General features: G+C 46.1%; 1 protein-coding gene across 4 annotated transcripts in view; it reads right to left on the bottom strand.

Annotated features, from left to right (window-relative positions):
• The window catches only part of LOC106565466 (low-density lipoprotein receptor-related protein 1), a 179,971-nt gene that overhangs the window by 83,017 nt on the left and 81,032 nt on the right, over positions 1-15,922 (bottom strand). For all 4 annotated transcript variants that reach the window (XM_014132681.3, XM_082959228.1, XM_014132682.3 and 1 more), the window contains exons 4-7: positions 15,612-15,731; positions 15,250-15,378; positions 14,823-15,083; positions 2,931-3,093 (exon numbers count right to left, since the gene is read on the bottom strand). In XM_014132681.3, the coding sequence (XP_013988156.1) occupies positions 2,931-3,093; positions 14,823-15,083; positions 15,250-15,378; positions 15,612-15,731 (673 nt within the window). The remainder of the gene's footprint in view (positions 1-2,930; positions 3,094-14,822; positions 15,084-15,249; positions 15,379-15,611; positions 15,732-15,922) is intronic.

The raw sequence follows: 15,922 nt of genomic DNA, 5'->3' as shown, positions 1-15,922 counted from the left end.
AGACCTCAGAAAAAAAATGGTAGACCTCCACAAGTCTGGTTCATCCTTGGGAGCAATTTCCAAACGCCTGAAGGTACCATGTTCATCTGTACAAACAATAGTACGCAAGTTTAAACACCATGGGGCCACGCAGCCGTCATACCGCTCAGGAAGGAGACGCGTTCTGTCTCCTAGAGATTAACATACTATGGTGTGAAAAACGCAAATCAATCCCAGAACAACAGCAAGGACCTTGTGAAGATGCTGGAGGAAACAGGTACAAAAGTATCTATATCCACAGTAAAACGAGTCCTATATCGACATAACCTGAAAGGCTGCTCAGCAAGGAAGAAGCCACTGCTCTAAAACCACCATAAAAAAGCCAGACTAAGTTTGCGACTGGACATGGGGACAAAGATCGTACTTTTTGGATCAATGTCCTCAGGTCTGATGAAACTGTTTGGCCATACTGACCATTGTTATGTTTGGAGGAAAAAAAGGGAGGCTTGCAAGTCAAAGAACACCATCCCAACCGTGAAGCACGGGGGTGGCAGCATCATGTTGTGGGGGTGATTTGCTGCAGGAGGGACTGGTGCACTTCACAAAATAGATGGCATCATGAGGGAGGAAAATTACGTGGATATATTGAAGCAACATTACAAGACATCAGTCAGGATGTTAAAGCTTGGTCGCAAATGTGTCTTCCAAATGGACAATGACCCCAAGCATACTTCCAAAGTTGTGGCAAAATGGCTTAAGGACAACAAAGTCAAGGTATGGGAGTGGCCATCACAAAGCCTTGACCAAAATCCCATAGAAAATTTGTGGGCAGAACTGAAAAATCGTGTGCGAGCAAGGAGGCCTACAAACCTGACTCGGTTACACCAACTCTGTCAGAAGGAATGGGCCAAAATTCCCCAAACTTATTGTGGGAAGCTTGTGGAAGGCTACCCGAAACATTTGACCCAAGTTAAACAATTTAAAACACACACACACACACACACACACACACACACACACACACACACACACACACACACACACACACATAAATCAGTGTACTAATATTATATAATCTCTAAATTACAGCCAAGAATATTACTCTCATCCTCTTACAGCAGCTGGACAACATCAGGCAGGGGAAGTAAATGCACCAGAGTATATTACTGCACAGACAATTCTAGCACTGGGAATTGGTTGGAATGAAAAACAAATACTTGCACATGCGCGCACACACACAAACACATGGCGAGCACACACACAACCCCTTTTGGAATTGAGTTCCGAGACCCGTCATAAACAGCAGGGCTGAAATAAAAACATGATTATAGAAAAACTGTGAAAAGGCAGGATTTGGGAGCGCTCAGGGGCTCAGGGCTGAACAACACAAATGAAACATCTGCACTAAATTACTGCTCCCCCAAACTTCCAGTCAGTGGCCTACGGACCAATCAGAGAGGGGAATGGAACACTTCCAAGTGTTTCGGAAAACTGGAACCCCTTCGCCCCTCCACCCACCCCTCAGCCCCAGTCCATTGTTTTGGGTTGTGTAACAATGACAGACTACTGTGGCCCAAATACTGGGCCTCTCACGGGACTGTTATGACGTGTTAAAGCACACGTGCTCTGGGACATTGGTCTGTTCCCAATGGAATAAAGGAGGGAGTGTGAATTTCGCTGTCTCACTGCGTACATGCAAAGACATGCCCATCCAACCTTGACCAACAAATGGGGGCATTGAATAGGGTTAGTTGGTGAGTGTGAATGTGTGTGTGTATATGTAAAATGGTTATGTGATTTTGCAGGTGTGTACATCTATTCAAATGACCTTAATTTCCTTAAAGGGAACTTCATGTGTGGTGATGGATTGGTATAAGATACATAACGTAAAAGACAAAACACGGACGCATAAGCAGTCTGGGGGCGTGCGTGCGTGCAGCCTGTGTGTGTGTGTGTGTGTGTGTGTGTGTGTGTGTGTGTGTGTGTGTGTGTGTGTGTGTGTGTGTGTGTGTGTGTGTGTGTGTGTGTGAGAGAGTGTGTGTGTGCAGGCAGCCTATGCATATGTGCACGTTTGGAGTGTGAATGTGTCAGGATGGTAAGTTGGTGGTTGAAGCTATCCCTCTAGTGGTGTGGGAGCTGTGCTTTGGCAAAGTGGGTGGGGTTATATCCTTCCTGTTTGGCCCTGTCCGGGGGTATCATCGGATGGGGCCACAGTGTCTCCTGACCCCTCCTGGCTCAGCCTCCAGTATTTATGCTGCAGTAGTTTATGTGTCGGGGGGCTAGGGTCAGTCTGTTATATCTGGAGTATTTCTCCTGTCTTATCCGGTGTCCTGTGTGAATTTAAGTATGCTCTCTCTAATTCTCTCTCTCGGAGGACCTAAGCCCTAGGACCATGCCTCAGGACTACCTGGCATGATGACGCCTTGCTGTCCCCAGTCCACCTGGCCGTGCTGCTGCTCCAGTTTCAACTGTTCTGCCTGCGGCTATGGAACCCTGACCTGTTCACTGGACGTGCTACCTGTCCCAGACCTGCTGTTTTCAACTCTCTAGAGACAGCAGGAGCGGTAGAGATACTCTGAATGATCGGCTATGAAAAGCCAACTGACATTTACTCTTGAGGTGCTGACTTGTTGCACCCTCGACAACCACTGTGATTATTATTATTTGACCATGCTGGTCATTTATGAACATTTGAACATCTTGGCCATGTTGTTATAATCTCCACCCGGCACAGCCAGAAGAGGACTGGCCACCCATCATAGCCTGGTTCCTCTCTAGGTTTCTTCCTAGGTTTTGGTCTTTCTAGGGAGTTTTTCCTAGCCACCGTGCCTCTACACCTGCATTGCTTGCTGTTTGGGGTTTTAGGCTGGGTTTCTGTACAGCACTTTGAGATATCAGCTGATGTAAGAAGGGCTATATAAATCCATTTGATTTGATTTGTGTGTCCTCACCCCATAGTGGGGTCCAGGGCGATGCCCTTGGGGTTGTACAGCTCCTGGTCCAGCAGGGTGACACACGTCTGACCGTCCTTGTCACACACAAAGATCCGGTCGTCCACGTCATCCACAAAGTAGAAGTTTCCTGTCAGCCAGTCAATAGCCATCTGCTCCACATCTGGACAGCAGAGAGAGAAAGAAATAGAGAGAGAAAGAAATAGAGAGAGAGAGAAATAGAGAGAGAGAGAGAGAGAGAGAGAGAGAGAGAGAGAGAGAGAGAGAGAGAGAGAGAGATGAGTGGAAAGAGGGAGGGAGTAGGCGAGAGACAGAGAGAGAAGAGGAAGGGGGGCAAGAGAGAGAACGGAAAGGGGAGGGAGAAAATAAAAATAGACAGAAAAGAGGAGACAAAAAGATTAGAAACAAAGAAAATACTTTACATGTCGACTGATACATCTTCATTGACCTGTTCTCCCTCTCAGGCTTGGTCTATGTGGGCACCTGTACGCTGTATGATCTAATGTACCATACTGTTTAGTATTGTGGTAAAGGAAATGGTGGAGTGAGACAATGAGGTAATGGTAGAGAGCTCCATCATGACTTGATAGTCCCAGTGACTATGACCATATCTAACTGTCCTGCTATGCCTGGCTTTCTGTCTGTCTCACTGCTAGCTATGAAAACATTCCATTATGCACTCATTGCTGATGTTTCTAAATCTACAGCACATTAACCTGGCACCGTATTGTGTGTGTGTGTGTGTGTGTGTGTGTGTGTGTGTGTGTGGTGTGTGTGTGTGTGTGTGTGTGTGGTGTGTGTGTGTGTGTGTCCTCTACATACTGTATGTGCAGCAGAGTGGTGTAAAGTCTAACTCATAAGATGGAAGAGGGATACATATTAAGCTATAATATAACATGCAGCGTGGCAGAAAGCCTTGACACTCGCTTACAGAATGACACACAGCAACAGACACACAAGCATTCAGGCGCACGCACACACACACACTCAGACTCACGCAGGTCGGATGCCTAGAAAGCCTGGCAGCCTCTGTAATTCGGGTTATTCTTTGCAATTTCCCTGAATGTCAAAAGAGATGACCGTGACATTGGCAAATTAGACTTCCTCTAAGCAATGTTCCTGTCATTCACAGACAGACTCACTCTCGCTTACTCTCCTTCTTCCCAAGTCCACCAACTGTAACGCCCTGGCCATAGAGAGGGGTTTTTGTTCTTTATTTTGGTTAGGCCAGGGTGTTACATTGGGTGGGCGTTCTATGTTCCTTTTTCTATATTTTTGTATTTCTTTGTTTTGGGCCGTGTGTGGCTCCCAATCAGGCACAGCTGAAGTTCGTTGTTGCTGATTGGGAGTCACTCATAAGGAGCATGTTTTTCCTTTGGGTTTTGTGGGTAATTGTTTCTGTTGAGTGTTTTGCACCTGACAGGACTGTTTGGCTGTCAGTTTTCTTGTTTTTGTTGTGTAGTGTTCTTTATTAAATTAAAATCATGATGAACACTAACTCCGCTGCGCCTTGGTCTACTCTCTCTCCCGACAGCCGTTACACCAACAGTACGTAGAAGTCACCCCGAACCACTGATACAGGGTCCGATTCTTTCTAAATAACTGCTGATGGTTTGGCTTAGGATTGGAATATCTGATCCTAGATCTGTGGTTACGGGGAAACTTCTATCCCGGCACTCCAGTACTATTATAACGGAATGAAGCCCTGCCCCTGCTTCACTGTGGCTGTGTTCGGTATTAGTTAGTTATCCAGTGGTTGTGTTATGGTTCTTCCGAATATGGTTGTTCCAGCTGGGAGAGGAGAGTGAGAATGTGGTCGTTAGAGTGGTAGAAATGGTGCTGTTTAATCTCCCATTAAGACTGGTAGACTTTCCCATGGCCTAAGGAAAGACTCAGCCCCACCCCTCCAAGAACTTCAAAGACCTGGACAAACACAAAGGCCAGACCTGAGTTCAAATACTACATGTGCTTGATTGAGCTTGCCTGTTACAGCAATAGGAATAGAAAGAAGTGCAAATCCCGTCTACCTGGCTCTGTCCAGGCTAAAGCAAAGTATTTGAAAGATGTCAAATAGTATTTGAACCCAAGTCTGACGCACACATGTTATGCCCCACCCACTGAGACTTGAATGGAAAATGCCCTGCTCCACCCAAACAATGCCGAACACAGCACATACACAGAGGGCAGAGGAGAGAGAAAGAGCAACACACACACACACACTCCCACAGCAACCATAGACTGAGTGTTTGCCAGACTTACAGAAAGAGCCCCATTGTCAGAGTTGAAGGAAAAGGAGAGATGAGACACTGGGGAACACAGCAATACAGTCCCCTAAAATTGTAATATTATAACTGGGTTTAAAGTGTGTGTGTGTGTGTGTGTGTGTGTGTGTGTGTGTGTGTGTGTGTGTGTCTCTCTCTCTGAGGCAGGGGGTCTCCCACAAGGCATCTTTTATTGAGCAGATACCCCAAAACTCAACCTACAAACACTCTCTCTTTCAATCTCTCTCTTTCAATCTCTCTCTTTCAATCTCTCTCTCCCTCTCACACACACGCGCTCTCACACACACACACACACACACACACACACACACACACACACACACACACACACACACACACACGTCTGGTGGCACGGTGTTGATTTAGGAGGGTCAAGGGGATAGTTTTCTCTAAAAGAGGAAAGAGTAGGATGATGAGGCAAATTCCATGGTCTAAGAGGGCAATAACAGTGTGTCTAGTGAAAGCTTACCAGCTCATGGCCAATAAATCTAAATGGAATTCAAAAGGAGGTTTCATTGTTAAATACACACACATACACACACTTTTTCAATGTGATTGAATGGAGAGGGCAGGCAAAATGGATGACATTTTTGCACTTAAGAAAAATATATATTTTTAATTGACAAAGGGGGGAGAGAGATTTTATGGTTTCCATTAGGAAAATGTATTATGCAGCAGCAGCTGGCTCAGAGGAGGAGATTTTTTTTTTTTTTAAATACCTTTATTGTGCCAGTAGGAGAGGCGAGAAGGAGGTTTACGGGAATCAGGGGTCACACATTCCCCACGGTGCTTTTATTTTAACATGGAACCACGCTTAAACACTCCCAGCTGGCCGCCAGGCCAAACTACGTTGACTAAGCCAAGGATAAAACAAAAGAGAAAGGAGGAAGAGGAGGAGTGGAGGAAGAATGTAGTGCGGTGGAGGAGGGTTGAGAAACACCCTAACAGTGTGCTCAACAGCTAAAAACAAAATAGTAGAACAAGTCCATCCCCTGTCATTGGAACTGATAAACAGAAACTCTGACCAGGAAGTCAAAAACCTTTTTCCCCCTTCTTCCCTCCCTCCCTCGCTCGCTCCCTCCTACTCTACTCCCACTTCTCTCCTCTTCCTCCATGCATCATCACCCCATCCCTCCCCCGTCCTGTGTTTCCTTCCCTAGAAGAGAGGAAAAACAGTCTGCACTCATTTACTGCACTTCTGTCTGACCAAAATTGCACTATAAAAACAACACAACATAATTGAAAAAACAGACCACAGTGCCTTTTTCCTTTTTTTCTCTCCTCCAAATAGGTTGTTTACTCTGCTCAGCCCTCTGCACCTCAATCAGAGAGAGAGGACTAGATTTATATACAGGGAATTTGTGAGGGCGTATTTCTAACCTGCACTTGCTATTGGACTAATCAGAGCCACATCTACAGTGAGCTCCAAAAGTATTGGGACAGTGACAATTTTTTTCTGTTTTGGCTCCAGCACTTTGGATTTGAAATTATACAATGACTGTGAGGTTAAAGTGCAGACTGCCCGCTTTAATCTGAGGGTATTATTAATCATATCGGATGAACAGTTTAGAAATTAGAGCATTTGTTTTGTATATATCCCCCATTTTAGGGGACCAAAAGTATTGGGACAAATTCACTTATATGTGTATTAAAGTAGTCTAAAGTTTAGTATTTGGTCCCATATTCCTAGCAAGCAATGATTACATCAAGCTTGTGATTCTACACACTTGGATGCATTTTCTGTTTGTTTTGGTTGTGTTTCAGATGATTTTGTGCCCAATAGAAATTAAATGGTAAATAATGTATTTTGGAGTCACTTTTATTCTAAATAAGAATATAATATGATTCTAAACACTTCTACATTAATGTGGATGCTACCATGATCACAGATAGTCCTGAATGAATCGTGATTAATGATGAGTGAGAAAGTCACAAATCTCACACCCCCAAGACATGCTAACCTCTTACCATTACAATAACAGGGGAAGTTAGCATTTTTGGGGCAGTATGATATTTGTGCATCTAACTTTCTCCTCCTCACATCCACACCCTCTACCTCCCTATCCCCAAAGTCAATCTCCTGCATTCAAAACACTCTAGTCTTAAACACCATCTGGAGAACGCATCACACGATAAGAAGGGAAACTCGCACAAAAAAGAAGAGTGCCAAAGGAGAAGGGATAGAACACGCTACTCCTAAACGTGGTACTGGTTAAGACCAGCCAGGGGCACGCACAGTCAGAGGGACAAGAAGATATGAAGAAGAGGAGGAGGAGGACGTGGTACTGGTTAAGACCAGCCAGGAGCACGCACAGTCAGAGGGACAAGAAGATATGAAGAAGAGGAGGAGGAGGACGTGGTACTGGTTAAGACCAGCCAGGAGCACGCACAGTCAGAGGGACAAGAAGATATGAAGAAGAGGAGGAGGAATGAGAAAAAAGGAGGAGAAAGAAGACAGAGCAATGCCAATCATTTCAAAATAGTTGAAGGGGTGATTAGATGGGACGGGGGGGCTGAGAGATTGAGAACAGAAAGAGAGCGAGCGAGACACAGAGAGTATTATATATCTATCTATCTAATATATATATATATAAATAAATAAATAAATAAATAAAGAACATCTTGTTCAATGTGGAGCGATGGTCTAAAACGTGCCGGTCGCTCATTTCCAGCAGAAAGGTCTGGACTAAGCACAGCGCAGCAGAGAGCAGCTAGTAGGCCCTGATAACCCCCTTTCACCATTACCTCATCATAACCCCCTGACTGCTGCTTTACCATGGACTCCTTAAAACCCTCAAGCTAATCAACCTAGCCTTAGAATCAATTCAACCATTAACATAAGGCTAGCTGAGTTGGTAACACTATGGTTTATTACGTAGTGCCAGCTCCATCTTACAGTACTTAGGATAGGTGACTGTACACACACACACACACACACACACACACACACACACACACACACACACACACACACACACACACACACACACACGCACATACGCACACACGCACACGCAGAATTCATCCAATACAATGTACTAAAATACAGATATTTGGGTTTTCACAAACAGCCATTTTACATAGCTAGACATGGCTCAGACATTGGGGCCTCCTAGTATAGGTTATTACAAATCCCACACTCTTTCCAGTCAATAGGAGACTGCGACACAGCCCTAATCTTTTAAAACACCCCCCCCCAACTAAAGCTAGTGTGCAGCTAGACATGCTGGTCTTAACTCAAATCCCCTTGTTAAAGATCATCATTAAACCTACTCATTTCCGCCCAGCCTCTCTGTCCCAGTAACCTAGACATTGTTTATTTTTATCTTTTAATGAGGGCTTCCCAGTACTGTAACACCCAGTAGGGGTGGCAGTGCATTGATGGCTGTGTAGGCAGGCACAGTGTTAGTTAGTGGCTAATCTGGGGCCTGCCCTGGCCCTGTGTGGCTGTCTGTGAGGAGCTTCCCTCCCTGGCGATGTACTTTAGTGAGGTCAGGTCACTGATTGGGTAGGGGGTTAGAGCGAAGAATGCTTTGCCAGGCACGCGCCTGCCTTTGACCAATTAGCTCCTTTACGCGGAAGCACATTCCCACATCCACAATCCACCCATCACCAGTCTGTTCGGCTAAAGTGTTAGGCAAGAGTGATTGTTTTCAAAAGGGATTATTCCGTGCTTATAAAACGTTGTTAATAACAGTGGATTATTCACGTTTTGGGTTAAAGACGTAGCCCTTTACACTCGTGGACACTGATAAGCGCCTAAACTGAATGCATTGGCTTTACAGTGACATGCTATATACACACACACACAAGACGTCAGAGCTCTGGCTCTGCGCTTCACGGGTTTCGACTGACAGACGTTTTGAACTTGCGCACTGCTTGCAACAAAAAGTTGCCCTGATCCCTCCTGCTAATTGCGCAACTTTTGAAAATGTGTTGTCTGAGTGAGGGAGTCTGTAAATTAAGAGGACAAAGTATTTTTGAAAGATGAGATGTTGAGGATTATAATAAAACACCGCTTTGATGTCACAAGCCAAACACCCGGGAGTCCAAATGTTGACTTCACATTTCCAATTCATAAAAGTCATTTACAGTGTCTACATTTATGATCACTATGTTTGATGTACAGCTACAAGATTACATTATGTGTTGTTCTGAACAGAATGAGCCTGTTTGTTGTATTGTGAAGAAAAGTTGCAGCGGACCACGTACGGACCACGCTTCAAACGAGTGGATACGGCTATTTCATTTATACCCGTTGCTGACAGGTGAAGAAAATCGAGAACACAGCCATGCAATCTCCATAGACAAGCAATGGTTGGAGAAGGGCCTTACTGAAGAGCTCAGTGACTTTCAACGTGGCATCGTCATAGGATGCCACCTTTCCAACAAGTCAGTTCGTCAACATTTCAGCCCTGCTAGAGCTGCCCCGGTAAACTTTGGTAAGTATTGGAGGTAGGTAAGATGGATATATACACAGACAGAGAAAGTGAGGAACAAAACAGAGCATGAGAGAGAGACAGAAAGAGTGAGCAGGAAGAGCACATCTGGACCGCTCATCTGTGTGGCATGCCGAGGTCATGAATCACTGCGACCGCAAACCCTTCATGTCCTATGTGACGACCACTGCCATTGGCTGCCTGCTCGACCCGGGCCGCGTCGACTCAGCGAGCGAGGCCCGTTTATTCGCTGTCACACTCACACGCCAAGAGCCTCAGCAAACTATCAACTCTCCCTAGCTTAGTCTCTGAGGGCTAGGCTAGCTAGCACTGGAGCGTTGACAAACACTCTCCTCAGACAGTGTCATATTACCAACAACATCTCTAGTGCACAGTCAAGGTTCCATTCTGATAAACCGATAGGAAAATAAAATAAACGATTAACATATTACAGAAAGAAACAAAATATGCAACATCCATAGTGGATGGATAACTAGCTAAAAGTCTTAGCTTCTATTCTGAAGGGTTTCTGTGAAAATAACAGCAATAAAGGGGACAGACAGGCAACATATCCTCCAAAGAATTGTGTCAGTTTTAGAAGAGCTATATTTGTTTTGTTTTTCTCCCTCACACACACACACACACACACACACACACACACACACACACACACACACACACACACACACACACACACACACACACACACACACACACACACACACACACACACACACACACACACACACACACACACACACACACACACACACACGGAGTATAACTCTGGAAACAGGAAGTAGGTGACGTGGTGGCAGGAAGTGGAATGCCAATTTATTGTTTCCTCGCCACGGCAATACAGCCCCGGTCCTGTTGCTCCTCTCTGACAAGGGCAGGCAGCACTGCACAACACAGCACACACTGTGGAGCAGCCGTGTGTGTCTTTGTTGCTTGTGTGTGTGTGTGTGTGTGTGTGGCTTCATGGGTTTGTGTGTCTCTGTGATAGACACATGTGTATCCATGTGTGTGTGCGCGCATCTATCATTTGTGTGTCCATGTGTGCCTATGTGTCCATGTGGTGTGTGTGTGTGCGCACGCACGTCAGGCAGGCAGAAAAAGGGGGAGAATCTATCTGAAGCTGTTGGAATTTCCTGCACATTCCTTTGGTTCAGAATCAGCACACATACACATCCAAGAGAGCCAAAGGGCTCTACTGCTCAATTAGACAGGAAAGGGGTGAGATGAGAGAGGGGGGAGGGAAAGGGGAGGGATAGTGGTTTGAGGGTCAGGGGTGAAGTATCTCTAAACTGACGCAGTAGAGAGAGAGAGAGTGTGTGTGTGTGTGTGTGTGTGTGTGTGTGTGTGTGTGTGTGTGTGTATATATATGCGCATATATGTGTGTGGGAGGGAAAGAGCTGATATGTTCATAGTAGAAACGTATGAAATGTGTGTAAATGAATCATACTCATTAAAAACTGTAATGTTGTCAAGTGTGGTCCATAAGGGGACCTGTAATAAACAGGTATGTACCAGTACTAGATGTGGTGCTGTTTTTACTCAGTTTCATAGTGGAAAGTCTCCTCTAAAACCAGGCCATGAGTGTGCAGTAAACTAGGGGAGGTAGGGAGGCAAGATGGGAGACGGGACAGGGAGGGGGAGACGGGGAGGGAGGGGGAGACGGAGGGAGGGGGGACGGGGGGACGGAGGGAGGGGGGGACGGGGAGGGACGGGGGGGACGGGGGACGGGGAGGGAGGGGGAGACGGAGGGGGGACGGGGAGGGAGGGGGGGACGGGGAGGGGGGACGGGGAGGGAGGGGGGGACGGGGAGGGAGGGGGAGACGGAGGGAGGGGGGATGGGGAGAGAGGGGGGGACGGGGAGGGAGGGGGGGACGGGGAGGGGGGACGGGGAGGGAGGGGGGACGGGGAGGGAGGGGGAGACGGAGGGGGGACGGGGAGGGAGGGGGGGACGGGGAGGGGGGACGGGGAGGGAGGGGGGGACGGGGAGGGAGGGGGAGACGGAGGGAGGGGGGACGGGGAGAGAGGGGGGGACGGGGAGGGAGGGGGGGACGGGGAGGGGGGACGGGGAGGGAGGGGGGGACGGGGAGGGAGGGAGGGGGGTGGACCTATAAGCTAAACACACGCTCATACACACATGTTTTTCCTTAGATCCACAGGCTCTGTTTTTCCTCTTACTTTTTTTTTTACTGGAAGAGAAATTGCTTCGGAATTTTTCCAAACTGGCCGTTACACAACTCTGACTACAGTGTTAACACACCAACACACGCACACGCAAACACTTCCTCTACGTGTACAACTGCCACAATATGTGTCATATTCAACTGGAGTTGACTGGTGCAGACAAGCAGAGGGAGATGTTGATGCTATGATGTAATGTGCCTGCTGTGTTGTAACTGTGTACTCCACTCAACTCTTCATGCTGTAACAGAGGGTACTCTACTGTACTAACTGTTTGCTGTTCTCACAGTGTAGCTGTTAATGTACTTGATGGTGTAGCTGTTGGTGGTGTATTATCTGACTGTTACTCACTGTAGCATCCTTGAGCAGTGTGGTATGAGACGATTTAGTGTACTAAAAAGTATTGTAGAGTTATGATGTAATACTATACTGTGTCTTACTGTACCATACTCTCCTACAGTGCACTCACAGTGCAGGCAAAGTGAGGTGTATTATACTCTATTGTACTATACTTTAGTGAGGCAGATGTTGATATTGTAGGGTACTATTTTATAGGATAACACTTTATGTGGATAGTCCCATGTAGATTTTAAGTAGATCTTCAATAACTGTCAACAACATTTCAACTAACCATCCACAAACCTTATCCTTAACCCTTACCCTTATTTTTGTACATGTTTTTATTTAACTAAGCAAGTCAGTTATGAACAAATTCTTACTTACAATGACGGCCTACCTCGGCCAAACCCGGACGACGCTGGGCCAATTGTGCGCCGCCCTATGGGACTCCCGATCACGGCCGGTTGTGATACAGCCCGGGATCGAACCAGGGTCTGTAGTGACGCCTCTAGACACTGTGATGCAGTGCCTTAGACCGCTACGCCACTCGGGAACCCTATTCTAAACCTAACCCTAAATAAGTTGCTTATCAACAGATAGTTTGTTGATAGTATGGCCATCTATATGAGACTATCCAAATAAAGTGTGACCTTTTATAGTGTATAGCATACTATTCTACAGTGTACTCACGGTGCAGGCTGAGGGAGATGTTGATATATTGTGTTGTATTATATTGTACTATAGTACTCACGGTGCAGGCTGAGGGAGATGTTGATGTATTGTATTATATTGTACTATAGTACTCACGGTGCAGGGCTAAGGGAGATGTTGATGTATTGTGTTGTATTATATTGTACTATAGTACTCACGGTGCAGAATGAGGGAGATGTTGATGTATTGTGTTGTATTATATTGTACTATAGTACTCACGGTGCAGGCTGAGGGAGATGTTGATGTATTGTATTATATTGTACTATAGTACTCACGGTGCAGGCTGAGGGAGATGTTGATGTATTGTATTATATTGTACTATAGTACTCACGGTGCAGGGCTAAGGGAGATGTTGATGTATTGTGTTGTATTATATTGTACTATAGTACTCACGGTGCAGGGCTAAGGGAGATTTTATTTTTATTTCACCTTTATTTAACCAGGTAGGCAAGTTGAGAACAAGTTCTCATTTACAATTGCGACCTGGCCAAGATAAAGCAAAGCAGTTCGACACATACAACAACACAGAGTTACACATGGAGTAAAACAAATATACAGTCAATAATGCAGTAGAAAAATAAGTCTATATACAATGTGAGGAAATGAGGTGAGATAAGGGAGGTAAAGGCAAAAAAGGCCATGGTGGCAAAGTAAATACAATATAGCAAGTAAAACACTGGACTGGTAGATTTGCAGTGGAAGAAAGTACAAAGTACAAATAGAAATAATGGGGTGCAAAGGAGCAAAATAAATAAATAAATAAATACAGTAGGGGAAGTGGTAGTTGTATGGGCTAAATTATAGATGGGCTATGTACAGGTGCAGTGATCTGTGAGCTGCTCTGACAGCTGGTGCTTAAAGCTAGTGAGGGAGATAAGTGTTTCCAGTTTCAGAGATTTTTGAAGTTCGTTCCAGTCATTGGCAGCAGAGAACTGGAAGGAGAGACGGCCAAAGGAGGAATTGGCTTTGAGGGTGACCAGAGAGATATACCTGCTGGAGCGCGTGCTACAGGTGGGTGCTGCTATGATGACCAGTGAGCGGAGATAAGGGGGGACTTTACCTAGCAGGGTCTTGTAGATGACCTGGAGCCAGTGGGTTTGGCGACGAGTATGAAGCGAGGGCCAGCCAACGAGAGCGTACATGTCGCAGTGGTGGGTAGTATATGGGGCTTTGGTGACAAAACGGATGGCACTGTGATAGACTGCAACCAGTTTATTGAGTAGGGTATTGGAGGCTATTTTGTAAATGACATCGCCGAAGTCAAGGATCGGTAGGATAGTCAGTTTTACAAGGATATGTTTGGCAGCATGAGTGAAGGATGCTTTGTTGCGAAACAGGAAGCCAATTCTAGATTTAACTTTGGATTGGAGATGCTTAATGTGAGTCTGGAAGGAGAGTTTATAGTCTAACCAGACAACTAGGTATTGGTAGTTGTCCACATATTCTAAGTCAGGACCATCCAGAGTAGTGATGCTGGACGAGCGGGCAGGTGCGGGCAGCGATCAGTTGAAGAGCATGCATTTAGTTTTACTTGTATTTAAGAGCAGTTGGGGGCCACGGAAGGAGAGTTGTATGGCATTGAAGCTCGTCTGGAGGTTAGTTAACACAGTGTCCAAAGAAGGGCCAGAAGTATACAGAATGGTGTCGTCTGCGTAGAGGTGGATCAGAGACTCACCAGCAGCAAGAGCGACATCATTGATGTATACAGAGAAAAGAGTTGGCCCAAGAATTGAACGCTGTGGCACCCCCATTGAGACTGCAATGATGTATTGTGTTGTATTATATTGTACTATAGTACTCACGGTGCAGGCTGAGGGAGATATTGATGTATTGTGTTGTATTATATTGTACTATAGTACTCACGGTGCAGGGCTAAGGGAGATGTTGATGTATTGTGTTGTATTATATTGTACTATAGTACTCACGGTGCAGGCTGAGGGAGATGTTGATGACCCTCTCGTCAGCGAAGCTCTTGAGGTTGGGGATCTTGGCACACTTGAGGTGGGTGGAGGCCGACGAGTCGCCAACGTGGATCCAGCAGACCTGTTCCTGGGCGTAGAGGAAGTCCATGGCGGTGGTCTGCTTGGTGGTGGTGGACAGCAGGCTGATCGTAGTGCCACTCAGAGACGTGGCCTGGATGTTCTGACTGTTGGCGATCAGCAGCACCGAGTTCCTTTCTACTGGTACTAGGAGAGGAGTGTGAGTGGTGTGTAAAGGTAGGCGATCAACAAAGTGGTCAACAGCTCATAAGAATTCCGCACAGTATATTTACACCAGATCAAAAGCCCCATGGAAAGCATTGAGGGGACCGTTGAGAAGAAAAATAAGAGGTGAGTGGTGGTTAATACCTACCATTTTTGGCCTTGCAGGAGCGGTTGTCGGGCTGAGGCAGGTAGCCCTCCACACAGCTGCAGGTGTACGAGCCCTCTGTGTTGGTACAGGACTGGCTGCAGGTCCCGTACACACTGCACTCGTCAAAATCTGGCCACAACACACAGTAGACGTTACACAAGGGACAATCAGTTAGCTATAGTTAGTGCACAAAAATCCTCCAGCTCTCTTTCATGGTCCTTTGACCAGGAATAATTGCCCACTAGACTTTTACAATTAGGTTAAATTAGGTATAGGCCAGGCCTACTGTTTATTAAGCCAATATCAGGCTGTAGGTTGTCAGTGTCTAGAAGGCTAAAGGTTTTACGGTTGGTGGAACTCACCTTTACATGTTTTGCCGTCCAGCCCTATTTCATATCCACTCTTACAGTAACATGCAGTGCCCGACGGAGTCACCGAACAGTTGTCCTGGCAACTCGACAGAGTGCAGTTGGCGGCGAATTCTGTAGAGAGACCGGGAGAGAGGAAGAAGAGGTAGGAAAGGATACGTTGGAGTCACTTTGAGGAGCAATTGAGAGGCAATGTCTGTAGAAACAATGGATGGGGTGGAGGAGGGTAGAGGGTAGATGAGAGTGGAGGAGCGGTGGAGAAGGGAGCAGGACACAGGAAGAGGGTATTGGCATGACAGAGAAAA

This window comes from Salmo salar, chromosome 12 (assembly GCF_965601325.2).
Source record: "Salmo salar chromosome 12, fSalSal1, whole genome shotgun sequence".
Taxonomy (NCBI): domain Eukaryota; kingdom Metazoa; phylum Chordata; class Actinopteri; order Salmoniformes; family Salmonidae; genus Salmo; species Salmo salar.
The sequence above is the reverse complement of the archived record's forward strand: the minus strand, read 5'-3'. Positions and strand labels throughout refer to the sequence as shown.